The sequence below is a fragment of the Polyodon spathula genome, chromosome 3, assembly GCF_017654505.1.
Source record: "Polyodon spathula isolate WHYD16114869_AA chromosome 3, ASM1765450v1, whole genome shotgun sequence".
In the NCBI taxonomy this organism is placed as follows: domain Eukaryota; kingdom Metazoa; phylum Chordata; class Actinopteri; order Acipenseriformes; family Polyodontidae; genus Polyodon; species Polyodon spathula.
Genome location: NC_054536.1, coordinates 21,599,627 through 21,627,605, shown reverse-complemented (window position 1 = coordinate 21,627,605; position 27,979 = coordinate 21,599,627). Strand labels below are relative to the sequence as shown.

The 27,979-nt window shown below is 38.4% G+C and overlaps 1 protein-coding gene across 4 annotated transcripts in view; it reads left to right on the top strand.

The window, feature by feature from the left end:
• Positions 1-27,979, top strand: part of LOC121312853 (ALS2 C-terminal-like protein) — a 39,285-nt gene that overhangs the window by 6,513 nt on the left and 4,793 nt on the right. For 3 of the 4 annotated variants that reach the window (XM_041244699.1, XM_041244698.1, XM_041244697.1), the window contains 21 exons: positions 8,715-8,820; positions 14,178-14,344; positions 14,603-14,702; positions 15,105-15,297; positions 16,092-16,157; positions 16,537-16,705; positions 17,077-17,205; positions 18,029-18,154; positions 19,138-19,208; positions 21,157-21,223; positions 21,562-21,767; positions 22,104-22,169; positions 22,495-22,593; positions 22,980-23,141; positions 23,609-23,720; positions 24,073-24,150; positions 24,506-24,636; positions 25,392-25,619; positions 26,493-26,583; positions 26,928-27,085; positions 27,705-27,755. In XM_041244699.1, the coding sequence (XP_041100633.1) occupies positions 14,252-14,344; positions 14,603-14,702; positions 15,105-15,297; positions 16,092-16,157; positions 16,537-16,705; positions 17,077-17,205; positions 18,029-18,154; positions 19,138-19,208; positions 21,157-21,223; positions 21,562-21,767; positions 22,104-22,169; positions 22,495-22,593; positions 22,980-23,141; positions 23,609-23,720; positions 24,073-24,150; positions 24,506-24,636; positions 25,392-25,619; positions 26,493-26,583; positions 26,928-27,085; positions 27,705-27,755 (2,396 nt within the window). In that variant the 5' untranslated portion in view covers positions 8,715-8,820; positions 14,178-14,251. The remainder of the gene's footprint in view (positions 1-8,714; positions 8,821-14,177; positions 14,345-14,602; positions 14,703-15,104; positions 15,298-16,091; positions 16,158-16,536; positions 16,706-17,076; positions 17,206-18,028; positions 18,155-19,137; positions 19,209-21,156; positions 21,224-21,561; positions 21,768-22,103; positions 22,170-22,494; positions 22,594-22,979; positions 23,142-23,608; positions 23,721-24,072; positions 24,151-24,505; positions 24,637-25,391; positions 25,620-26,492; positions 26,584-26,927; positions 27,086-27,704; positions 27,756-27,979) is intronic. The other variant, XM_041244701.1, reaches the window with a different exon arrangement.

The window sequence follows — 27,979 nt, the reverse complement described above, 5'->3', positions numbered from 1 at the left end:
AATATTTGACCTTTTGTTATTTATTTGTTTTGTTTATTTTAATTTATTTTGTGTTTTTTTTGTTTGTTTGTTTTTTTAACTTAATCAGGATTTACCCAGGCGTATGCATTTCCTTAGTTTAATACAGACACAGTGATTCAAATGTAATCAAAATGTAAAATGAACATTCACTGAGATGAGAACTGAGTTTTTCTCTGCTTCATGTTTGCCAGCATCATTCAGTCTCCTTGCTGTGCTCAATTGTATCACAAGCAAATGAGGGTCACTAGCAGGAGTGTTGACTTTTAAAGTGGGGGTAGTATATGTGACAGGGTCCCGTTGACCTGTCGCTCACCGATCATGGCAGTCAGTAGAATTTAAAGGCGAGCTTGTCTTTTAAAAGTATAGCTATGTTCCTACAGTGTTTCTTGTATTGGTTGTGAACACACACAGCTAAATGGCCTTGTGTTCCCAGTTTTTCAGTATGACAGCTCAGAACATTTAGATTAGTACATAGAGGTGTGCTGATGAAGCTCATTACTGTGGCACAACTAATAAGCTTTCCAAAAAACTTTTATTAATGTGTATTTACCAATAAAATTATTCACAATAGGAGTCTAATTATATTTAGTTTTATGACTAAAGCATAAAAATCAGTGGCTGATCTGAGATCTCCTGGCTTCTAGTCTTTTGCTGAAGTCACTAAACTTCTGCCTCAAGCTTCAGGTAATAGCAGTGTTATTCCCACATCTGAAAGGTATTAGTGGAAGCCCTTACCAATATTTAACTGGAATGGGAATTTTGACACACAGTGGCAGGTCATTGCCGAATACTGTACAGTATTTTTCAAAACTAGATTTTTTCTTTCTATTGAGCAACTTGGTTGACTGCCAAGTAATTGGTTGGGTCATTGTTTTGTTTCTGCTCACGCGATGCATGTGTACAGCATAAGAGAGAAACAGGAATTAGGCTTGTACTGTTGTGTATGCAGACTTACAGACTGTTTAATAAATAAGGTTCATGAAATAAGGTGTGTGTGAGAGTGGGAGCCAAGGAATTTCATTAGGTAATACATACAAGCCTCTGTTGATTTAAGGCACTGTGTGATGTTTTGGCCCCGCACATCTTATGAACCAAATCAAGTAAATTACTTTTTCACAAGTTATTGGCTTATACAATAAAAAATAGCAAATGTATGCAGTAAGTGTAGCACACACACACATATGTGTGTATGTGTATGTATATATATATATATATATATATATATATATATATATATATATATATGTTTTGATTGTGACATACTAACACATACTGCGTACTACAGCTATGCATATTCGTTTAAAACAAACACTGATTGATATTCACAAAATACAAAATATTTAAACATGGAAGTACACTTGTATCTTAATGTTTTACTTAGGATATTTTAATAGAAGAATTTTAAAAACGCGTGATCTGAAGAATGCACTTCTCTCCACCCAGCTAACCTGTTGAAAGGGACTGTACTGCCTGCTGTAACACTCCGTGAGATAACTATGCTGTTTAAACAGGCCCCCGGCAGCTCCAACCCACTTCAGTGTCAATTTTTATGTTACTTGTATTTCTATTGTTGTTGCTGTCAAGTATGTCTTAACTAAAAGGAACATAATAACAAACAATTTCAACCAACAGGCAACTATTTATTTAGAGTTACACAGTTTCCATTCCTGTCCACAACGAAAAAAGAATCATGTTCAGATGTAGTTGATAGCTTGTTGCGTTTTGTTTGTTGAAGTAGTTCTCTGTCTCCTGGTTATATTTGGCAATACACTGCTCTTCGGTGTTAATCTATATATGCTTTATCTTGTTGCAATCAGCCTGTCTTCAGAATGTGTTCTGGTTTCCGTCCTGGTGATACCTGTTGAGAAATTAATCAAATTGAGGAGACTTTGTTCTCAGCTTCTGACTGAACAATGGTTCAGCTGGACTTTTTCCCCATCATTGAATGTGGCGTGTTTCTGTAAGCTATAAGGAATACAGGCAGTTCTTCCAAGCAACCTTTCCTTACCATCTTGACTTAAAAACAGCAAGAATCCTATCTTCTCTGACAAAAAAATGCAGAGTGTTCCATAATGTAGGAGCCTTATAAGAAAAGGCCCTTCCTGCAATACTGTTAGTATTTTCCCTTGGAATAACCAAGAGCCCTGCATCCTGAGATCTAAGATTCCTCTTAGGAATGTATGGGATCAACAGCTCTGGTAAATAACTGGGTGCTAATCCATTAAGGGCTTTAAAAGTTAAAAATAAAAGTCTTAAAATCAATTCGAAACTGCACAGGAAGCCAGTGTAAGGAGGCCAAGCCAGGATTAATATGTTCAGCTTTTCTGGTTTTAGTTAGAATTCTTGCAGCAGCATTCTGAATAAGCTGCAAACGAGACACCAAATACTTTGGAATCCCAGAAAAAAAGTGCATTACAGTAGTCGTTTCTCAATGAAACAAAGGCATGGATTAGCCGCTCAGCATCAGATACAGAAATAATAGATCTAGGTTTAGCTGTATTTGTCAAATGGTGAAGAGATGCTTTAGTTATTTAGTAATTTTTCTAATATGGGACTGTGTGGCAGGCTGGCGAGTGGATAGAGGCCCAGAGACAGACTGCAGTTCAAAAAAATAACTATTTTATTATAAATAAACAAAAATAAAGTGCACAAGGGCAAAATAACAGATACTCAAACACAAATAAAGCAAAAACAAAACTCACAAAAATAAAGTTTCCAGGCTGGGCAATGCCTTCACTGGATTTAGAAAATTCAAAAACCACAAAACAAACACCAACCTGCTTCCTCAGCTCCCTCTTTCCAAATGAGAAGCAGAGGCCTCCTTTTATATCAGGTGGCTGGGCGCTGATTGATCGTTAATCAACCTAATCAACTAATCAACCCCAGCCACCTGAACATAATAAACCCAGGCAGGTAGGGGAAGTTAACCCCATCCCTGCCAATTTAAAGGGCAGAGCTTTGCTCTGCCACAGACTGTAACAGGGGTGTACTGTTACAGTGTGGGTATCCGCTGAGAAATGTCAGAGGCACAGAGGGTTTGTATTTGAAACGCCGCTCAGGTGTTCAGGATTTATTTAAAGTTGCAGTGTTGGTGGCCGCCACTATGGTACCAGCAATGGTAGCCCTAGGACTGGAGGATATATGTTTGGCAGTACATGAGTAACAAAAAGGAAAAACAAAACACAGTTCAAAAACAGCTAATAAATAAAAGGTGGCCAAGCTTGGGCCGTGCACTACTCCCGCTACGCAGGCAGGTCCCGCACCAGGAACCTTCTTCCTAACAGGAACTAAATAAACTGTAGTAGGATTAAAAATCCCCTAAAATAATCCCTACCATAAAGTTCTTCACCTCCAGGCTGTGCAGACAAAGCACCAAATGCACAAACAGCACCGCACGAAGAAACTGGCTTTTCAGCCTTGTTTTAAAGGCAGGTGAGCAGGGTTAATTGATTGTCAATTGTTCAATTCCACCTGGCCACCTGCTTCACATTCCTTTTAATTAGGAAGTAGGTAGATCTAACCTTCCAGCCCTGCCATCCCATTAAACCAATTAAAAACATAATTATTTACAACCCAACCCAAAACCATATTTTATTTAGAAACCCCAACACAAACCGTACTATTTACAGGGGCAGGCCTAAGCCTTGCCACAGGGACTCAAATGATAGAACAGGATCAAAAATGACCCCCCAATTTCTTGCTTCAAGTTTTAGTTCTGAGGAAAGGCTGCTAAGATTATTTCATATAAATCAACATTTTTTAATTGGTCCTGTGAACCCACAAGCATGACCTCTGTTTTATCAAAATTCAACATCAGAAAATTCTGTGACATCCAACACTTTATGTCTGCAAATCAAGCAGATAATAAGCGTGACAGGTTTTGATAAGTAGCTAAACTTCATTCTCAATATTAGGCCACCAAACCATCTCCCTTAATCGCTGTTTCGTGTTTACGATTCCTTGGTGCCCCTCGTGTGCGAGCAACAGCATCTGGTGTCGCAACTTCACAGGCATGATGATGCAATGCCTCTTAACACTATGTAGCCAGCGCTGAAAAAGTTTGTTCTTGTAAACAGCATCACAGGTGTTCCAGTCACCTGTCCAAATAGATTTACACAATTACTTGAGGTAGAAATAGTTGACTGATGGTGCTTTAAAAATTATTATTAAATCATGCATTTGATGATATTTATCTATTTGTAAATGTACTGGTTTGTAACAGTTTGCTGTTAGTGCACTGTATTTTAAAAGTGCTTGGAGTTTTGTAGCTACTGTTTAACGTTCTAAAACAAATTTGCCGTCCTTGTCACCCCTGCCTCACTGCATGTCACCAGCCTAATTTGGATATTCCAGGCTCAACCAGTAAAGTCATGGTTATTTAATATTACAAATAAAGTGTAAAGAAAGAAAGAAACGTTAGTCATCTGGGAGCAGTTCCCACAAGTTTAGCCCTGCTTTTGTAACCTGAGAATCGGCCTTAAGCTAGTCTGTGCTATTATAGCAGTTGCCAGAATGCCAGTCTCCAGACTAAGAATAGCAGTTTGAGCCACTGAAGGCAGAGCATGTTTCTTAAAGATGTAGTGTGCTACACTGTTTTTTTTTTTTTAAAGACGTTTTATATATTTAAGATAGCGGTCCCAATTTTTTTTTTTAATGAAAAGCACATTTTCACAGAGGAATACAAGTATTGTAATCTTATAAAAAAAAGTGTGAACAAGTTTCCACAAAGATGTAATCTTAACAGTGATTATTGTTGACATTTTGCCCAAACACAGATGTTGTTAATTATTTTTATTCATTTACATTTTTTCGTTGAGGGGCAGTAAAGCACTGGTTTTAATGGAGATAGTATACCCCACTTGTTATCACTATGTATATGTGAAACATGCTGATATAAACAAAAGTTCAGTTGTTAATGGTAGGATAGCAGCAGCACAGACACAATCATCTACTCTGTTTTACTGTTACATTAAAGGTATGTTAGCTACATATTGTACCAGGAAACAGCTTCAAAAAAGCAAATAAATTCACATGATATAAATGACTTATTTAATATTAAATAACTGATTATTTAGTTGTGTGGCATCTGAGGTAGTTTTATATATATATATATATATATATATATATATATATATATATATATATATATATATATATATATTAGAAATTATAAGAACTTTTTTGAAAAGAAGAAACTTCTTATATATATATAGATAATATATATATATTATATATATATATATATATATATATATATACAAGGTAAAACCCAACACAGGACAAAGGGTTCCCTAAAAAATACTGTTTTATTAATCATGACTTTTTTTAATTTTATTTTTTAATTTTTGAACTTTAAATTGGGCGTTCACTTCCCGATATTTACTATAAAGAGAGGTCCCATTGTGCTTCTGAGAGTGAATGCTCATTTACCTAGTGACGCTCCCTTTCTGGGATAAGAAGCCAAAAGCTTTCAGTGTTAATGAATGTGATTAATCCCAGAACTCAGGACCAGCACCCTTGAGTGCTACCGTTCTTGTCATCCCCCTTTAATCCTAACGCTGAACTATCTCTGTGTCCCCTGAGCAGTTAGAACAACATTTTTACTCAGTTTTGTCGAATGGTCAACTAGTGCCCCACGATTGATGCAGAGTTTCTGGATGTTAGTCAGATACTGTATGCTCTCAGTAAGTTTGGAGGGGTGTGTCTGCATATTTCTGTGGAGTTGTGGACCCACTGGCTGCCACGGTTACCAAATTCATGTTATTAACAGCGGGCACTCTGTGACTGCTGCTTACACTGCTATTTAACAGAGTAGCAGCATACTCAAGTGCACCCCAATCTACCCTCAAAGCTTGATCAGTACCTCTCTCTCATACCACTGTCTTGGTTTGTGTTGACACACTCCTGCAATGTCCCAGTGCATTCTGATGTGCTCCTGTGGCATCCCAATGTACATCCATGGTAGCGAAATGTTCCTGCAGAACCTGGTATCATGGATCCTCCAGCTTGATCTTTCCTTCCCATCTGCCCTCCAGCAGGTTAGCAACTGCAGAGCTTTTGCTTAAACACGTACACAGTAAGATACCCCCATTCTTGGTGCCATGGTCGCATTATTATCGAGAACTATCTTTTTGGAAGTCATTTAATGCTAAAAAGGACAGAGGTGTGTTGAATAAGTTCCACATAATTGGATTGGGACAATTACCTTAATACTCCCTGTCGTTTATATTGTGAGAGAGCATGTTGCATTTGATACACCCTCTCGTTTATATTGTGAGAGCATATTGTATTTGATAGAGCCTCTTATTTATATTGTGAGAGAGCACATTGCTGCCATCCAGTCCTAGTAGAGGGGAGGTTGTGTAAGAAGTTAAAAAGGGCAGATTGTGAAAATGACTCATTTATACAGTATGTGTGTGTTCTGTTCAGGCAAGTTGAAATCACCTACTATATACTTAGAGCCATTCCCTCCTGATTTGTTTGCTTATGAAAACCCACAAGTGAAACTCACCTAGGGTTGACATGCATCACTTGGAAATGATGCACGTCAGTCTTCTGTTGCACTGCAACGTCTTTGACCTAGTGCAGTATACTGTATATCATGTTTTATGATTATTAATTGGGAATTGGGAATTACTTGTTGATATAATGTTTTCATTCATGGGCCTTTATAAATGTTCTGAAAAATGCCACACAATAAGTATTTCTCTTTGATTTGTAGGTAGGTGGTGAACTTGCATGAACAAATGTATTCAAAATGTGTAAAACAGATGTAAATTACTCTGTGAACTCTGATTATTATGTGAAGGTTTACTTTTTGAGAATTTAGTAGCAGTGTGTATTTTTCCATCTAATAACCAGTCACAAATTGCAACATTTCCCTTCCCTTGATGTTTCTTGATTAATACTTTCATACCATTACTAAATGTATTACTTAAATCTTTTCTTATTTTATTTTGTAAGTTTTAGGTATGGGCATAATATTTATTATAACATGCTGAGGTGTCTGCAAGTATAGTACTTGCTGGGAGTATAGTCCTTGTTGGAAGGTTGGCTACCATTTTGAAATATTTGGTTGCCTGCAGTAGTGATTACCTCACAAAGTGGTATTAACATTATTTAGAGCATTCAATTCTGTGGTTAAATGGAGTTGTCTGCCTGTCCCTACATGTATCCATTTCTGTGTCACACTTTTATTAACATTGTTTAGTTATTGAGAATATTAGATTCTGGAGATCTATGGAGGTGTTTGTCTGTAAAACCACCTGGCACACTTACAGTTTTACATATACCTTGAAAACACAGGAAGGTATTCCACACATACTGTAATTTAGTTATTTTATTACACATTACCAAATGACATCTGCTGCAGGTCTTAAATACCACTTGTTCAATTTTAGTGAAACTGTTCTTTGCCATGTCTTATTCTACGCTGTTGATAGACGTCATTATTTTGAATTTACAAACGTGGTTGAGGATGACATGCCTGTTATTTTAGCTTTTAAAACTATTATTATAGGCAGGTAATACAAAATACCACTTTTTTCAGAAATATTGTTATTGCACTGCCAAAATAATACCTGGCTACTTCAAAGAAGAAACACAGCCAAAAACCCGGTCACATATCAGCTGTCCAGTACTAAAATAGGATCTACCATGTAAGATAGTAAACAATGCCAAACTATATGGCAACAAGACAACTGTACAATGATTAAACATGTATATTAAAGTAATAGTAATAATACGTAGATTTCTATTTTTTTATACAGTAAAATTTGCAGTTTTTTTTTTTTTTTCAGAATAGAAAGCTTTGAAAAAGATATATTTTTAAAACCACTGCTACATTTTCCCTCTGTCGAGGAATACAGAACGATTTAGGTTGTTTGTCAATAAGTCTGCATGAAAAGGGGCGGGAAATGCATTCAACTTTACAGAAACTGGTGTCAGCTGCAAAATATATACAGTATTTTACAGTCATCCATGAATGCTAAGCCACAATCTAACTGCTTACCTAGGTAATCCTGGCTAGGTAATTTAAGTAAGATTCACCTATAAGGTCTAAAACCCATTAAAATTACAGGTAGGAAAGCATATTTTTTTAAATTCCTTCTTTTCATTCTAAACTAAATGGATTTCATGTTCATGCTTGTATTCTGTTTATTTTAAACTCTTTATCCTTAATGTAAATAACTATGGGTTTCATCAGATGTACAGGTCCATTAACCACACTGTCGCTACACTGTGCTTACGCTTGTGCTAAACTGGAGTTTCATACAGTTGATTTGCCTGTATTTTGAAGTGTATCTGGTCTTTAGTTACAGCTCAAAAGCAAAGGCCATAAGGAGTCCTCAGACAATACAAGGATTAAAGCAAGTTAACAAAAAAGGAACTGAAATAAGAAAAAAAGCAGCTCCTGCAAAAGGTTAAAAACTGTAGTAGAAAGAGGATGTTCTCCAAGCTGACACTAACTTTCTTAAAACCTAGTCTACTGTACAGCTGCTCAGATGATTTACAAGAATCTCCAAACACCTTATTCAGCTGTTATATAAAAATGTGTTTTTTTTTCTTTTCACTTCCAGTAAGTCATGTATGCAAAATGTTCAATGCAGTATTCTGTGCATCCGTCTCATTTACACACAAGTTCCTTTCTATTTGATGCAGTTCATCTGCTGATGGATCTTTTTAATCAACAGTTACAGATGGCACGAGTATAAACGTTTGGATTCCTACTCTTGTGGTGATTGAAGATACCCGGAAGAATGAGCAATACTTGCATATGCAAGTACTGTTGCATATCAGGTAAGAACAATATTGTGTTACTATAGTCAGTTTTTTTGTTTGCTAACACTATGTAACACAATTGTTGTTCCTGGGTAGTAAGTGTTATTTCCTAATTGCTTATGCCTCAAAAGTATAGAAAATGGCTTCCCCACAAACTTTGCTTTTGTGACCAGGACAGTGATGTTTTGAAATTTACCTATTTCCAATGAGAAAACAGGTGAATTTGTGTCTTTTCATTCATATAAAGTCAGAAAAAAACAACATATGAATCCAAATTAACATGTATTTATACTAAAATAATACAAAAATGACTACTAAAGATTTAGAAGTGAGTAGTTTTTCGAGATTTACGATTTTACTGTAAATCACTTTGACGACTCAGCCCCCAAATGTAGTCTCTCATCATGTTCTCTTATACTGTCCTTGGTAGCGGCGTTCAAAGTCCAGTATATCCTGGTGGAAGCGCTTGCCTTGCTCCTCCGAGTATGCTTCCATGTTCTCCTTGAATTTATCAAGATGAGCATCAAGGATATGGACTTTGAGGGACATCCTACAGCCCATTGTGCCGTAGTTCTTCACCAGAGTCTCAACCAGCTCCACATAGTTTTCGGCCTTGTGATTGCCCAGGAAGCCCCGAACCACTGCGACAAAGCTGTTCCAAGCCACTTTCTCCTTACTAGTGAGCTTCTTGGGGAATTCATTGCACTCAAGGATCTTCTTTATCTGTGGTCCGACAAAGACACCGGCTTTGACCTTTGTCTCAGACAGCTTAGGGAAGAAGTCTTGAAGGTACTTGAAGGCTGCTGACTCTTTATCTAGAGCTCTGACAAATTGTTTCATAAGGCCCAATTTGATGTGCAGTGGTGGCATCAGCACCTTCCGGGGGTCCACCAGTGGCTCCCACTTGACGTTGTTCCTCCCCACAGAGAACTCGGTCCGCTGTGGCCAGTCCCGCCTGTGGTAGTGTGCCTTGGTGTCCCTGCTGTCCCAAAGGCAAAGATAGCAGGGAAACTTGGTAAAACCGCCTTGGAGACCCATCAGGAATGCCACCATTTTGAAGTCTCCTATGACCTCCCAGCCGTACTCATCATACTTCAAGGCGTCCAGCAAGGTCTTGATGCTGTTGTAATCCTCTTTGAGGTGCACCGAGTGAGCCAGGGGAAGAGACGGGTACTTGTTACCATTATGGAGCAGCACGGCTTTGAGGCTCCTGGATGAGCTGTCAATGAAGAGGCGCCACTCATTCTGGTTACAGGCGATTCCGATTGCCTCGAACAGACTGGTCACATTGTGGCAGAAGCAGAGCCCATCTTGACGGGTGAAGAAGCTGGAAAAAGGTTGGTGACGCTTCCTCTGATCTGCAACTTGCACACTTTCATCCAACAAGTTCCACTGCTTGAGCCTAGACGTCAAAAGCTCGGCATTGGACTTGGTGAGACCAAGATCTCTAATCAAGTCGTTGAGGTCTTTTTGGTTGGGGTAGTATGGGTTTCTCTCCTCAGCTCCACCTCTGAAATTGTCATCTGGATCTACAATGTCTTCCTTGCTCTCTGACTTGCTGCTCTCTCTCCGGAGGAGTAGGTACGGGGAGCTCATGGCAGTGTGGCACCGGGGCGATGGATGAAGGAAGGTACGGATACGTGATAGCAGGTGTATTCTTGCCAGTCCGACGTTTGGAAGGGTCCACCATGCAGAAGTAGCAGTTGCTTGAGTGGTCAGTGGGTTCCCGCCAAATTCTTGGGATAGCGAACTTCATGGCTCTCTTTTCCCCTCTGTACCATCCTACAAAAATACATTTATTTCACCCATGACTAATGTGTAAGAGATTCTCGCAACATTTTTCATATATGATATATTTTTTCAATAACATTGAAAATTGTAAAACATTTTAAAATTAAAAACTTTTACAATTTTAAAAATTTTAACAAATTTTATAACATAAAATTCAGAGCAACAATTGTCCATCTTACCTTCCAGAGTTTTTTTTTTTTGCAGTGCTCGCAGGTGAATTGAGGTGCCCAGGGTTTGTCTTGATCCCCGACAGGCATGCCGAAATATGCCTTGTAGGCCTCACACATCTTAGCAGATGCTTCCATGGAGTACTTTTTCGCTCTTGTCTTGATAAATTGGCCGCAGACATAGCAAAATGCGTCTGCCGGATGCTTGCAGCCTCTTGATGCCATCTCAGAAAAATGCAGATATGTATCCATTTAGGCAGCTGGAACTAAACTGAACTGGTGGGCTTAAGGCCCCTATATTTATACTACTATTTATATTACTGGAAAGTTCTAGAAGTTACTCCAGGTTTACTCAGCTCTGAATCGATCTGGAATGTTCTGGAAAACAGGTAAATTTCTAAATATCACTGTCTGGGTCACAATAGCAAAGTCTGTGGGGAATAATAGCCATTTTCTATACTTTTGAGGCATAAGCAATTAGGAAATAACACTTACTACCCAGGAACCAAAAAAAAAAAAAAAAATTGTTACACGGTGTAGCCGGATTAAAAGACCAGGGGTACAGTATGTTTTGCTATCTGATAGCATGTTATGCACGTTTGAAAGTTCTCGTCTTCTAAAAACATTTGATCCATCGGCCAATGTAGGAAAGAATGTGGCTGATTTAAAGCAAGACATTTGCATCGACAGGCCAAAAAAAATAATTGCAAATGCCCTTAGTAGTCCACAATGCAAAGCTCTGAAGACCCAGGGGCTAGTTTTTCAAAACTTGTAATCTGGACAACAGTGATCCAGGTTTTGTAATCCTATATATTGTGATCAATTAAAAAAAAAAAAAAAAAAAAAAATTTCATAATCGTTATTATATGTATTCTTGATAAATGTAATCCAACAGTGACATTTTCTGAAGAACCAGATCAACATGATCCAGATAAAAGTAATCTCGATCACAAATATAGGATTACTGTGGCGAAGTGGCTGGTGATTGTGCACATGTAACTACTGCGACAGTCACAGTCTTTCCAGGTCAATGAACAAAACCCAAGTGAAGGAAAAGATTAAAAGATTAACAACCCCTTGGTAAATGATTGCAGCTTCTATGTCGTTTACCCTCCAGGTCAGTAAGTTCCTGCAACTTTCGCTACTTCGTGCCCTCACAGATCGGGAGGGAGATTTCCAACCAGAACTCATTATATTTCCGTCTGTGACAGGGTCTTCCTCGGGTCACGTGTGTGGGTAGCCGCTGTTCAAGCATACAGAGAGACAGAGGTGGTGTTGAAACGCCGGCACAGGCGCGCAGGATTTATTAACAAAAACAGAAAACAAAAGTAAAATAAAGGCGGTCATGTGACGTTACCAGCGATGGTAACACACAGAGGACTAATACAGCAAACTGTACAAAAAGTGCAAAATAAAACACAATACTCCAAACTATAACTCAAAAGGTGCCGTGAAAACGGCAGGCCTTGCAGCAGCCCCGAGCTATCTCCCCCCGGATGTTTTTAAACTGACGGACACTCGGTCGAGAGCCGCCCACCTGCTGATTGAGAACCAGCACAGCCAATCACTTGCTGCCCTTCCCTCAACCAAGCATAGCAGGCAGCAAGTCTCAATTGAGTGCCAGTCTGTAAACAATAATTCAATCAAACAAATCAAGTCCCAAAACGACACAAAATAAACCCATTCCCACATATAAACCACACCAACACTAATCTACCACTGTGCACTGCCACATACCTCCCTCCTTAGGATGAACCCTGAGGGTTCATCCGACAACACCATTCACTCATTTAATGTTTTTTTTTTTTTGAACACACTACATATGGGTGGGTGGGAGGGAACATTCGAGCCCAGCCAGCCTCAACCAACCACCAGATGGTTAACTGGCTCCAATGTTACCACCACATTATCAATTATACAATACATATCTTAATCTACTAACACACCAACAATTATTAACCCCCAGGGCTTCTATAAGGGGGCGCCCATTTAACCCCGCTTACCCCCTAAACCCAGTGTCCCTTCACGGGGCTCCTCTCCAGAGGATTGACCCGCCTCCTTCTGAGACGATCCCCCACAAACGACAGATCCTCCTTCGCTGATGCTCGGCAGGCAGTTCCTCCCGCTGGCGTCCGGGCAGGCAGTCTCTCCTCCCTCGCCAGCTTCCAGGACCGGAACTCGTCCTTCTGCAGCTCTCGGTAACGGACCCTCCTCTGTCTCTCTGGCGTTCGGGCGGGATGTCTCGGCTCCTTCGTCGTGCCTTTAAGGACAGCGGCTCCATCCCTGTCCTTCAGCAGCCCCTCAGGGTTACCTGTGGTCTGCCCTTGTCCCCCCCAAAAAATTTCAGGGGTTTGCTCCTCCTGTCTCTCTGTAGCCATCTAGCCTTGCTTCGGCAGGATGCAGCGGAATCCACTTCTGACACCATATGTGACAGGGTCTTCCTCGGGTCACGCGCGTGGGTAGCCGCTGTTCAAGCATACAGTGAGACAGAGGTGGTGTTGAAACGCCAGCACAGGCGCGCAGGATTTGTTAACAAAAACAGAAAACGAAAGTAAAATAAAGGCGGTCATGTGACGTTACCAGCGATGGTAACGCACAGAGGACAAATACAGCAAACTGTACAAAAAGTGCAAAACAAAACACAATACCCCAAACTATAACTCAAAAGATGCCGTGAAAACGGCAGGCCTTGCAGCAGCCCCGATCAATCTCCCGAGGATGTTTTTAAACTGACGGACACTCGGTCGAGAGCCGAGCACCTGCTGATTGAGAACCAGCACAGCCAATCACTTGCTGCCCTTCTCTCAACCAAGCATAGCAGGCAGCAAGTCTCAATCGAGCGCCCGTCTGTAAACAATAATTCAATCAAACAAATCAAGTCCCAAAACGACACAAAATAAACCCATTCCCACATATAAACCACACCAACACTAATCTACCACTGTGCAGGGCAATCGCACTGCCACACCATCACAATTACAAAGTCCTGATCACTGTTATCCAGATTACAATTTTTGAAAAACCGGCCCCTGGAGATTGCCTAGGTGGAAACACTGATAAATGCAGCCACTATCTTGAGGCACAAGCTGATTGGGCACCCTGGTAAAGTCACTGATATCCCATGACTGTTTGCTGAATAGTTGTACAACACTTTCACACAGCTCTCACAGCACATACATTTTCATACTGATTTTACTCCTTTTTTCCACAGTCAGTGTAGTTGTGCTTACAGTTTCAATTATGTATCTTGAGAACGGATTATCACCACTGGGCTATTAAAGGCTATAGCCTGGGAACCACTTTTATAATTCTAATACAGGGCAACCTTGTATACATTTTAGGTAAACACAGCAACTTGGATATCAAGATGTTGTGTTTACCTAAAATGTCTAAAGTATGTTTTTTTTTTTCTTCAAGATTCCTTCCTCTTAAGATCAACTGAAAATTACTGGTAATATCGGCTTCCTGCTTCCAGTGTCCAGTGCTTCCTCATGTCGCATCCTGGCAATTCCAGCCAGCGCTCCACAAGTTTTTACGTTCCGTTCTCTTCCTCTCCACCTGCCCCAGCGGGATCCCAGTTCAAAGTACCATTAACATTATATAACTCTTTACCTCATGGGTAGCATTTTAAACCATAGCATTTTTGCAAATAAGGTGTATTCTCACTGACAGATGTAAATGTTGCTAATCCCTTAAAAAACGTAATTTAAGTAATTCTGTATGACATTGCTTTATACTGTAAGTGGCCTGGATTTTGCACTGGATTTTTTCATGAAATTACATGCTGCTAGCTATTATGAGAATAGCCTCAAATGTCTGTATTTTTTTTTTTTTTGTTAAAGGAAAAATCTGCTGCCAGATCCCTGGTGGACACTGACAAGGCGTTCCTGGACTACTTGGCTGATATAAACACAAATGTCCTCCAACATCTCCTGCATCACAGTAAGCACTTATATACAAACACTTGTATGATCTATCCCCTATTACTCTTGCTGGAGACTACCGGTATCACTGACATTGAGAATGCAGTTTCCCCGCATGGAGAGCTGGGCCATGAGTCACGAAGACATAGGACATAACAAGATCTAATAGATACTCACTATAGCATTGGTGTTAAGCAGACGGCATGGTCAGATGTTCCTTTAACTATACTTTAAAACTGTTTAATCTATGGTAAATGTATAATTGAACTGCACTGAAGTGCATTTACAAATCAGTATACTATACCTTTAATTGAAGGTCTTGATAAATCTATCCTGATCTATAGTATCCACTTCCATTCAGTCCTTTGCATGCATTGGGATAAAGTGATATCATGAGTTGTTTCTCCTGTTTTTTTTAAAGATACAGTTGATCAGAAATGGCACAGCCAGATGACGCAGCTCCTGAAGTTGAATGAGAAATTCCATGCTCTTTGGGACCAGACGGGGGAGACTTGTAAAACATTAAAGAGGTTGATACAACAAGGCAAGCCTGTCAGTCTCCAGGACATTTACATCATTAGCAACAAAACAGGAGTCCTGGAAGTCTACATACAGTAAGTATGGAAAATGCTGGTGGTCTTGTAATCCCAAACTCCACCCCCCCCCCCCCCCCCCCCCCCCCCCCCCCCCCCAAAATGTGGATGGGAATGGTGGTATAAAGGTGTGTACAGGGGATAGTCAATTAATATAGAATCTGAGACTGACGACTAGGTGACTTGTCGTTAGCAACCTTTCACCGTTGCCGGCAAACCCATAGGATAAAATCTGACAGACATTCAGAAGTTGAAAGATGTATTCTGAAAACGTCTGCGTCCTTTTGTCACACATCAGTGTGCACGATCGCTTTATTTTCTGTTTTGGAATATCTTCAGGATGTTTTGTGAACTAGGTTAGTGCATGTTGGTGGACAAACCCTCCTGAATAAATACTTCTGCCTTAATCTGTCTTACTCCATCTTGATTTTTCAGCCGCTTCAACTCCGCTACTAACTCTGCTGCTATTCTGCTCCCAGTGTACTGAATGGTGGAGGAGACATACAGTACTCACAACGGGTTAAACTATAGAGCCTTAAAGGCTCAGTGTACCCTAACATGTTGGATGATTACCCTATACCCTTCATTTTATTATATATTTGAAAAGTATTTGCTGTCTAGTTTAATGAGTAAGTAGCTTCAAATTTCATTTTGATATTTTATTTCAAGGTAGTCACCTTACCTTTTTCGTGATGTTTGTAATCAAAAGTTTGGCTCTTTTTGCATTTGCCTAAAGACTGTGTTACAAACTAGTAAGTTGCTTATACCACATGTTATTGAGTCAAAAGAAACAGATTTATTTTCTTATTTTTTAGATACTTCACGTCTTTTACAAACTTTGTGGTGGTTGGAGGGTTTGATTATCTCTCCAAAAAGACAAGGTATGGAGTTAAATTAAATTAATTATAATTTAAGATCATGTTTTTTTTTTGTTTTTTTTATTGAGCTTGCAGTCTCTAACATGACTAACTGTGGAATTGAACAATCCTTCTGCAAGTTACAGTTTTATAATTACACATGAACATTACGTCTTTTATTGTCATTTCTATTTGAATCTCTATGAGGATATATGTTGCCCTTCCTTATAATGTAAGAAAATACTGTTGAATGATTGTTACATGTTGCGTTACTGGTTCTGCAAATTACTACCATTGTGTATTGGCTCATACCATTGTGAAACCATTAATATATCCACATATGAAACTGTTACAACCATGGTTGCTGTTCCTGAAATCCATTCTTATTGTTTTAAATCTGCAGCAGTTATTTTAAGAAGAATAAAGTGAATCTAAACAAATTTCTCACCAACTTACAAAAAGCAGAAAACTCAGTGTCAGTCAGTTTGTACAGGATCCTCCACGAACGAATCAGAGAGCAGGTGAACCAATACACCCTCATCCTCACACGATTGTGCGAGCCAACACATAAGGTACTGTTCTGTTCTGTTACATTCTTTTCACAGTTTTTTTTGTGCTAAACTATTCAGCTGAAAATGAAGCAACAACAATGTGAAACTCAAAGGAAGGAGCAAACCCCTAAAACCTGAAGGGTGGATAACACCTGCTGTTAGCATTTTGGTATCTGATAAGTGTAAAGTATGTCTAGACAAGCCACAAACATATTAGGATGGATGTGTAAATCGGCAGAGACAATTCGAGCTAGAGGTGTTGATTGTGATAACTTACTAAGACCTACCTCAGAGGTCTGGGGAAGGTAAGAATATGTTGTGGTTTAATAGTCAGTTAACAAACTGAAATACATTTGATAAAACTGTATTAAAGATCCTTTGCCGGGTTTCAGACCGCAGACAGTGAAGGAATCAATGATGCTCTCAAGGGATTTGTCGATCTGCAGAAGTATATCAGCCAGGTTCTGGATGAGGCCTCCATCACTCAGGCCCTGTGGAAATCAGTGGAACACAAAGTAACGGTATGCCTGTCTAAAATCTGACGAACAACACTTTGTACTCTAGACCTCTGTTTTTAGAAGGTTATAACATTAGGCTATTTATATTTAATTTGTTTTCAGACTGCAGGTTTTCCATGTGCCTGGTAAGTGTAGAAGGGGGAGGCAGTTCAACAGCATCCTTGTTATTTCTCTGTTCTGTGGTGACATATAATCAAACCTTCCAGAGACACATTCAAAATGTGACTCAATTAAAAAGGGCCTATAGAAATGTAACACAAAAAACATGAATGTCTCACAAACCATCATTTTAGTCTGTTTCTAATTCAAAATACAGTACAGTAGGAAAATGATTATCTTTCTAAATGTTCACATGACCCTGCATGTGCATCAAAGTTTGCATACAGACACCCTGATTCTGGGCTTTAGGCTAGAGCAGGGGTTTCCAAGCCGAGGGCTGCAAGATGGTTTTCTCACATACAAACTTTGTCTCTCCTAAATGACGCTAACAAAAAAAATGTTCCCCAGGCCAGGGGGGATCACATACATTTATGTACCATTCATACAGCGATTTGTAAGGAGAACAAAATAGGCAACTGTATTTGGTATGCTATAACTATAAACTGCATTAATATAGTTGCCTATTTCAGGAGGGGGTTCTCAGTCAGGATGCCTAGTGTGGGACCTTGAGCTAAGAAAGTCTGTGAACTCCTGGGCTAGAGTCTACAGAAATAGTTTTTTCACCCTGCATGTAAACTAGAAAAATGAAAGTTTTTGCTATCTGTGGTACTCATCCTGACATTGTAATGAAATCAGTATCAGTCTGTCTGTGATTTTTTCATCTCAGGATGTTTTGCGCATCCCTGAGAGCAGGCTAAGAGAAGAAAGCAGAAACATCCCTATCTCAGTCTCTCCAGGAAGGACCGGCCATGACAGAATATTGCTCTTCGATGATGTTTTCGTATTGCTTCAGGTCAGTTCCAGCGAATTTGTATCAAATGTATCAAGTTTTGATCAGTTCTCTTTTATGGCTCATTCTGAACTACAGTTGCTTTCCCCAAGTCCTGTCTCCTCTTGTATCCCCTATTTCCTGTGCAATCAGTAGAAGCATCTTCCCTTACAGAAGTTTACAGCAGGATACCACAGTAAAAGCACCACCAGTAAGGCATTTTGCTGCATTTAAAGAAGTGAAAACCAAGGTTTTATTTGTTTTCAAAGACAATGCTAGATTTCATATATGTAATCACTTTACATGTTATAGTTTAGATTCCCTCCAATGGCCAAGCTGCAATCAGATAATATGACATCCAGCAAAGGTAACACGATTCAGCTGTTTAACTATAGGTTTGTATTTGAAATATTTGCATATGCTGAAAAAAATCTAATAAGTGGAGAACCAACAGATTCTCAGCACAATTGCAGAGTGCATTGTGTGATTAAGTTGGTGAAGAGGACTGCTCTTGTGTTTTTTTTGTTTGGTTTTTTTAATGTATTAACTCTTTAAACTTTGCTTACAAATTTTAAACCTGTTAGAAAAAAAAGTGCTACACAGTAGAGATACTAGTGTAAGAGGATTCAAAAGAAAAACAGACCAGGCGGGGTGAAATGAAGGCAAGAACATGGCAAGTTTATTCAGACAAAAAAATAGAACATATCAATGTGCAACTAACTCATAACCAGACAAAATCAGTTGCACTCCAGCCCTGTCTCTCTCTCTCTCTCTCTCTCTCTCTCTCTCTCTCTCTCTCTCTCTCTCTCTCTCTCTGTGACATCACCGATCAAATCTCACTTTTCATTCTGCACAGCAGATTCCCCACACTCAAGCAAATAACACTAACCAAACTCAATAATGAAAAATAAATCTCGCACTAGTTTCAATGTGATGTAGTTGAGAGTATAATATAATGATATATTTTGTAAAGTAAACTTATTATACCTGTATTCTTATTCTTCCAGGGATCTGATATTCACTGTTATGATCTCACTACTCTTTGGATTGAGTTTACAACAGAAGAGAACGCCAACAGGTATATAATTTTATTAGAAGCCTAGGCTGAGATTCGGGGGAGAGATCATCCGTGCTTGTCCATAAACCTCAAATAAACTCACCTGGCTGCTACTGACGCAATCCCAGCTGCAGCTTTATATGCAGACAGCCCCCCTGATGTGGAGAAAGCGCGTGGCTTCGTCATTGTCCACACCGCCGACCTGGTCTGTTAAAGCATTTCCTCTTTCAGAAGGCACTGACCTTTTCTTTACATTGTATAAATAATGGCTGGTAGTTCAGTTCAGTCTTATTTAAGTACGGTAGGCCACATATACAGACATATAATGACAGTGAGTTATAGAGCAATTCCACAAACAGAGCATGGAATATCTTTGCTCATTTGCACCAGGGCCCTGCATACCTACACAGTAAGTACACTATGAAACCATAAACAACAATAAAACCCTAATCATACAAATCCAGTCTAGAAATTGTATTAAATGCTTAAACAATTACCAGTACAATACAGCTATTACCTCCTTTCACATCATACCAGCTTTGGAGAGATGGTAGGAGACACTTCTTTACACAGGGAATGAGTTACATTGCCATGTTGCTTATGCTGAATAACTGGGATATTTGAAGACTTGACAAAGTTTTCAGATTAAGCAGCTGCTCCAGATAAGCATTGATGTGCCTAATAGTTAGAAAATAGATACAATATAAAAGTAGTAAAGAAGATTAATATCAAAATAGCATGAATCAATGTTAAGTTTCAGCAACCAATAATATTCAGATATCTCAGCTTCATTGTAAATATTAAAATAATGCATTCATCAATTGTCTTGTCTTCTCTTTTCAATAAGAAATGGTAATACTCTCATATCAGTAAACAAATAATATGAATATGCAGGATAACTGTTTGAATAAATGCGAGTCAGTAGATAGTCATACAAATTTCAGTGAATTCTGATTAATAAAATGTTGCATAATTGTAATTCATTATTTTATCAGTCTGTTGGTAAATTCATTTTAATTAGAATTCATGGCATATACACTTAACACCTAGTTCCTTTGTTCTTATTTATTCCAGCACTTTTACTCAGTTTCATAGATCGTTATGTTATTCTGACTGTATGCTTGTTAAACCAATCTTATCATCTGGACTGTTTTGTTAATAAAACAATGTCTTAAACATAATAATAACCCCTTTACATTTCACAGACACCAGCCTTTCTGCAAATATACATTTATTACATTCCGCAACTATATTTTCTCTAATTCTTTTATATTCGTTAGTTTAATAGATTCCAGAGCTGATCCATAGGGCGACTGCTTTGGGTCGTTGTCTTTCTTTCAGTCTTTATTCAATGAGAAATCCTCTTCAAAATGAGATGTCCAATACGACAAGACACTCGGTCCATAACTTCCCTTTCCTAAATGGCCATCCAGGTTAATATAGTTCATTGTTAAGCACTTTAAACGCTATTTAGGTTTATTGAATTATTTTTAGCTGGGTGTTCTTGAAGCTAGTACTACTGTTCTTGTCTTCTGCTCTCCTTTCCTCTCTCTGACCGGCAATCTCACTAAAACAAAAGACCACTCTTTTTTGCTATGACCTTGAGGGTGTTTATCAACTTACACAGGTCAGTCTCTTGCTGCTTCAAAAACAAAATTGGGGCACGAACCATCTGGGAATTCTAGGGAGTTACCCAAGCTGAGCAGAGGGTCTCAAGTCTTATCTTTATTACCATGGAGATGACGGGCAACATTCTTTATTAGAATTTAAAGGTGCTTGTGCAAATATAAAGATGTTTAAACTTTTAACTACTCTTATGGTCCTACAATATAATTCCACAAAACTATCCCATTCCAGACTTTGATTTCTGCTCTGAACGTAACCTAAGAACATTATTACTGCTTTGATTCTTGCTATAATCACACATCTGCATTCAGAAATGTTCTTGTGTTGCTACATTGTTCTCCAGGAGGAGTCTGAAGGTGACCTCGCCAGAAGAATCGTTCACGCTAAGCGCTAAGGAGCCCGAGCACGTGGTCTGTGCATGCTTATGCTTTGATACTTTCAATGTGACATATCACTGTATATGCTGAGAGCACATTTTTTGGCCAGTTTGGGTATTTTGTCAGTTGGTTAAAAAAAACTCAGGGGATTGTCGTTGAGGTTATGGCATTCAAATACCACAGTGTATAAACTTGGTCCCCCCTCAGAAATGAATGTGCAAATGATTCTACTGCACTTGCTCTTTAATACCTTCATTAAGCTTGTATCAAGTGTTCATTCTTTTTTAACTCAAGTACAACAAATCACAGCAAAGATCTAGCTAAGTTGTCAGAAACCAGGAATTGATTTTAATTTCTGTTTTTGTGTTCAGGCTGTGTGGCAGTGGAAGTTGAATCAAGCCATTCGCCAGTGTTTGGCTGGGAAGAGGGACTTTCCCTTGTGGGGTAAAGGAGTCGATGGGCACAGTCCCAGCAGCCCCCCCACCTCTCGTTTTTCTGCATACACATTTAAAAATGAAGGAAGGTTAAAAAATGCGGTTTATGAAGGCCACTGGAATAAGGGGGTGCTGCATGGCAAGTAAGTATTCTTTAGAGTTCCAAACTGCTTGATGTGAGGAACAGCTGGATAGATACATCAGCATCCTTAACACAATACTGAACCCGGGACTCCAGGATCAAACATCAGCACACTGTCTGCTCTACCTAAGGAGCCAAGCTCCATTTACAAAACAGACATACATACATTATTCAATACATAGTGCATGGTTATAGGAATTCATATCTGTATACAGTTTGCTTGGCCATGTGTGGCACTTGGGATGAAAGGATGGTTGCTAGTTCATGTATTATTAATCCATGACCTGAAAAGTACATTATTTTAAAAACGTACTTTTTTTTTTTTTTAATATCACAGAGGTACATTAAGATGGGATGATGAACGGAACTACACTGGGGACTTCAGAGATGGTAAAGAGCATGGGTAAGAATTTTTTTCAAAATATATATATTCAAGATTGGGTAATGTTGATGTGCTTATCTCATTTCCAATGGCACAATCTGACGTTTACAGCTGGGCATTGACACATTGGCTGATTTGATCAACATATATTCTGCCTGATTGTGCTATAGCTGGATTTTCTTAGAGCATTTACAGCATTGGGATTACTCTTAAAAATAAGTAGTTGATGCAATCCCGGGTTATATGAAATGCTCAAAGAGTTCAGCTGTGGCTTATACAGCAGGGCATAGGTAGAATACTCATAAGATACTGTTAACATTTTTGCTGTTCTACCGTTCTTGGCCAGGTTTGGAGTCTTTGTCATTCCTCGGAAAGAGACAGAGGGGTACGACTGCTATAAATGTCACTGGAAAGATGGGAGAATGCATGGATATGGAATCTGTGAGTAAGTATAGGATATGTTTCTTTTTATTAATTTTTAATAGAACATTACCTTTTAGATTGACAGAATTGTTCTCAGCCGAGTTTTATCTTTCCAAGTAGCAACAAGGCAAATGAGTAACATGCTGAATAAACTTAGGGGCTGCTACTGTGTCTCATTACAAAGCCAGTCTGTGGCTCAAATGGTATGCAAGGTGAGTTATACAGTCAGGTTTGCATCCTGGCTGTGGCGCTTCTGTGGGTTAGGGAGATAGAATCAGCAGGAACCGAGTAAATGGCCTGGCAATTGTCAGCAGCACTGCCAAAATAGATACAAAATATGTTTAGGGTGCATTTTAACTGCAGTTATAGATGTTTGGATTATGCAATGACTATGTGCTGCTTCTCTAGGTACAGCAATAACACAGTGTACAGAGGTTATTTCAAAGACAGTGTGCGCCATGGCTTTGGGATTTTAGAAAGTTGCAGAACCGACAGCAATCCATTAAGATACGTTGGCCACTGGGAAAATGACAAGAAAACTGGATATGGAGTCTGGGAAAGCATTGTCAGGTAATCAACTTCAAACACAATGGCATCACATTTCACAGCCCTTCATTCAATTAAGTTCAGGTCATTAGAAAATTCTGTTGTTATATGTACGTAATCTCTACTTCTGTATATGTGTGTATGTACAGATGTGAGATATACTGTTTTGTGAAGTGCATAGAGAATACATCAGGAATGTTCTGTAGTCCATGAATGAGGGTGGTCAAAGTTTCTTTACGATGATCCTCATGAGTGAAACAACCACAACATGGAGTATTCTGTTTAAATGGCAAGTACAATAAATGGAAATGGAACTGTGTTTAAATCTGAATTATTAGACAGCTGAATTTTGAGAATTACTTTCCTTAGATCAAGCACTGCATATGCCTATCGACACTGCATGATGTCAGCATTAACGTGTTTTGGTGTAGTTGTAGGCTAGAATGTACAGCAAGGTTCATTTTGTGACAGTGTCTGATGTTTTGGTCCAGTGGGGAGAGCTACCGTGGAATGTGGCTGGAAGACCAAAGACATGGGCATGGAATTGTGGTCACTCAGTCCGGCTTGTGCTACGAGGGAATCTTCAACTATGACAAACTGATAGTGAGTAGCATTTAGCTTGAGTTGTTCTAAAATCGAATGGCTAAAGCTCTTAAAGGGGTACAGTATAATCCTGAATTTTCCTAGTATTTCATTTCTTGCCTGTTTTAATATATATATATATATATATATATATATATATATATATATATATATATATATATATATATCGGAACGTTTGTATATTATCGTGTTACCCACCTAGTTACACTACAAGTTCGAACGAATCTATGACATATCTTATAAAATCAAATTTAATTTTAATATATTAAAAATTTAATATAAAACGAAGGAGTTACAGTTTCATAAGATACATGTTTTGTTTTTAACAATTTTTTTTTTTTTTCCCCCCCAGGGCAAAGGGATTTTGCTTTCTGAAGACAATTCTCTTTATGAAGGGGAGTTTACCGAAGACTTGATGCTCAAAGGAAAGGTTAATGATTTATCATGGTCCCTCTGTTTATTGGTCCAAAGGTGAACATCTAAATACCAGCAATATTTAGACCATTAAGTGCATCATGGCTTTAGCCAAATGGATTATGCTGCTAAGGCACAAACTACTGTAACATTTCTAACCCCTTCACTTTAAAAACCAATCTAGTAGCCCCCCCTTCAGCCTGTCCATTACAGTCACATCAACATGAAGTGCTGGCCCTGCTGTTAGAGATATTGGTAAGACTGGTAGAACAGCAGTACAACTAAAAACATGTATTTATTTATTTTTTAAACTGATACACTTTAAACTTTCAAAATGACAGTAAATCTGCTTTTATTTGTGTATTTTTTAGGGAAAGCTGACATTTCCAAATGGTTTCACAATTGAGGGGGTTTTCAGCAACACATTTGGAAATGGATTACAGGCAAATGGCATTTTGAAAACAGCCGGCCATGAAGAAACAGCGGAATCGGTTGCTCAACTGTGAGTAAATTAGCCTTGGTTGCCCATGTATTTGGTAATGGCAACCTCGCTAAAGAAATATATTTCAAAGAGCCCTTTAGCTCTCATTGCGTGCATGCTTCTTGGCCGTTCTCTCTGTGACCACTCCCAGTACCAACCAACTACCTACTTATGGTCACCCATAAACCTTTGGCATCCTAGGTAGAGTAATAGGCACTCCTAAAAGGTTATTGTAGTTTATATAAAGCTTGTTACACATTGCAGAAAACAGGCTTCGTAAAATGTTTTTCTAATGTAAGCTGTAACCCACATTTTTTTCCAATTGTTTTTTTTTAATGTGTTTAAAAAAAAAAAAAAAAACATTTTCTTTTCTTAATGAATAGAATAGCTAATGATCTTTTCCATGTTGATCATGACCTGGATTCTATTTGCGTTATAGTGTTCATGTTATTGTGTACAGATCTTGCATGCTTTTTTCACAGCACTTAAGCAGCACTACAATATATTTTACATTTAACTGAGTCCCATGTACAGTACTTCAGTTTTAGCTTCTCTCGGTATGTATGTCTCTACTTCTACATAATAAAAGTTGAAAGCCATGCATATCATGATGGGCATTTTTTTAAATACATAGATATACTAATGTATTTCTGAATGTGTTTGGATTTTGCCTTATCTAAATAAAAGGTACCGTGCTTAGCACTAACCAACAGGCCAGGCTTTTAAAATATGAACTATCTAAAAATACTAACAGAATGTATGAATGTTTATTTTAGACAGATGGGATTGCATGGGCTGCCTGTCAAGAAGAGATGGACGGGCATCTTTGAACCATTTGTGGAGTACCTTCAAGCCGGCTCCACTGAAGAATCAGATGAGTCCTTCCTTGGTTTCCACATAGAGACAGGCAGGACAATGAGAAAGACTTCCAACAACAATAATAGTGCAGGGATAATAGCAGAAACCCATACTGAAGAAACTACAGAATATCTCTTCTGTGACAGGTACAGTGAGGCTTAAGGTGGACTCACTGTCTGGACTATTATATTGTCATTTAGATTGTCAGTGTTCTTAATGAAGATTCTTGTTCTTGGCAGAATGCAGCAACGTTCATAGTAATAAGCAGTGGGGTCTATAGTATGTATCGGGTTTTGCAAAATCACAAAACAAAGTCCAGTTTTCTCAATGGTATGCTCATGTATTGATCAGTCAAGTGACTCATTTTCACACTTGAAGGTTGGGAAAGTTTCATTTTATTTTGTGTGATGGACTGTTGCTGCAGGTAACATGCTTGGAATGATGGTGTAAAAAAATAATTTAAAAAATACAGTCCAATGAGAAATATCAGCTGCAGCTGTATCAAGTTGGGCATTCAGTTCCCCAAAGTCTATTGGATCTTTGCTTTAGCCCGAGAACAGGGAAGCGCATTTTTCAGAGCAGATTGTTTTCTAGCATGCTTCAGCGACCTTTAAAAGACAATTACATAAATGATTTTTCAGCATTATATTTTCAAATTCAAAAGCCAAACAAAATACAGGGAATCATTAAAATGATTAAATTGCCTTATTCAATTTATAATATGCTTTGTATTATGAACCCATTTTAGGCTGGCGCTTGATCACGTTTAATAAAGCCACACAAACAGAAACCCCCAATAAACACCATTAAACACAGATATGCATACTGTAAGCATATCATATTTATCTTCAGCTTATATGTCTTCAAGTTTTTCCTACAGTTTAAAGTGACATCTCACATATGGATGAAAGGCCTGTTACATGCGTGGATTGGCAGATGGTAGTTTGTACGTGGCTAGTATGTGTGAATATATGCATTTAAGTTTATTGCATTAATATAGTTTTTTTTCAATGTAATAGGGAATCAGAGGAATTCTGTGTGAGTACTGACTTCATAGAAAACCTAAAAAAACAGACGGATTATGTACTGCTACAACAATATTTGGAGAAGGTACACATACATTTTGACAAAAAGCGATATTGTATTGGTTTTCATAAACTTTTTTTTTTTTAATTAGATTTGTATACAGATTATTAGTATATGTATTAAAAGCAAAAACACAAATGATTTGTTTAACCAATTGCTGTTAAAATAAAATTGCTGTTAGAAATCTTAAAATTGAATCGCTTACTATTACTGTTAGCATTAGCTTTATTAGTATGGAATGGCAAGAAAATAATTGTTTCAAAGTGGAAAGATAAATGAAAGAAATACAAACTTGAATGTGTTGTTTTGAAGAAACCTGTAACACATATACAATGGTGAAATTAATCAGTTGCTTCCCTGTGCTGCAGTCCTTCCAGTCTGCCAGGCACCCCTTGGGAAAGATTCTGCAGACTCAAGCCTTGGTGTTTCAGGCCGCCTACTCTGGGATGGGTGCCAATAAGCATCTACTGACCATGGCCCAGGATGAAGTCAAATACCATGCAAAAAAACTACTGGAGATCATTAGGTAAGGGGAATAAGGGCACCACTTTCTGCACATCCTACTGGGGCGTAAGAGATGTGAGTAATGGTTCTCAATTAGAAGAGTGACACAGAGTTTGACAGGTGGGTGCACCTACTCATTCTGAACTATTGTGCATGTTAGTAATTCAAGTACAAATACACTACACTTCGTAGGTTTGTTTTTGTATAATAAGTCGCATACCACCTAGACTTTACCTTTTGCTTATTCCTTTACTGGCTTCGTAATACTTCGTAATACAGTTGCTTCCACCTAACCTCTCTCTCTCTCTCTCTCTCTCTCTCTCTCTCTCTCTCTCTCTCTCTCTCTCTCTCTCTCTCTCTCTCTCTCTCTCTCTCTCTCTCTCTCTCTCTCTCTCTCTCTCTCTCTCTCTCTCTCTCTCTCTCTCTCTCTCTCTCTCTCTCTCTCTCTCTCTCTCTCTCTCTCTCTCTCCTGTTAGCTACTCCAAGTAAAATACAGCTGTGTGTAGTAGGTGATATGATATGCTAAGAAGAGGGGAGTGACTAACGATAACACCTTAAAGACACTACATATTTACTTTGAGGTTCATTACAAGTTAATTGAAAGTTAAATTCCTTTGCTGTTTTTTTTTTTTTTATTTCAGGGATTACATCCCTGAGTCATTCAACAAGGAGTGTGAAGACAAAGAGACAAGGTATTTAAAATATATATATATATATATATATATATATATATATATATATATATATATATATATATATATATATATATATATATAAGAATAGCCCTTTATCAAAGCCTTTCCCTTCTAAATTGTGTATAATCACAATTTACATTCCCCCACTGTACTAAAATGGCAAAGCCGTTGAGTTTGCACATGTATTCTGTAATTTAGTAAATAAAAAAGCAGGTACAACC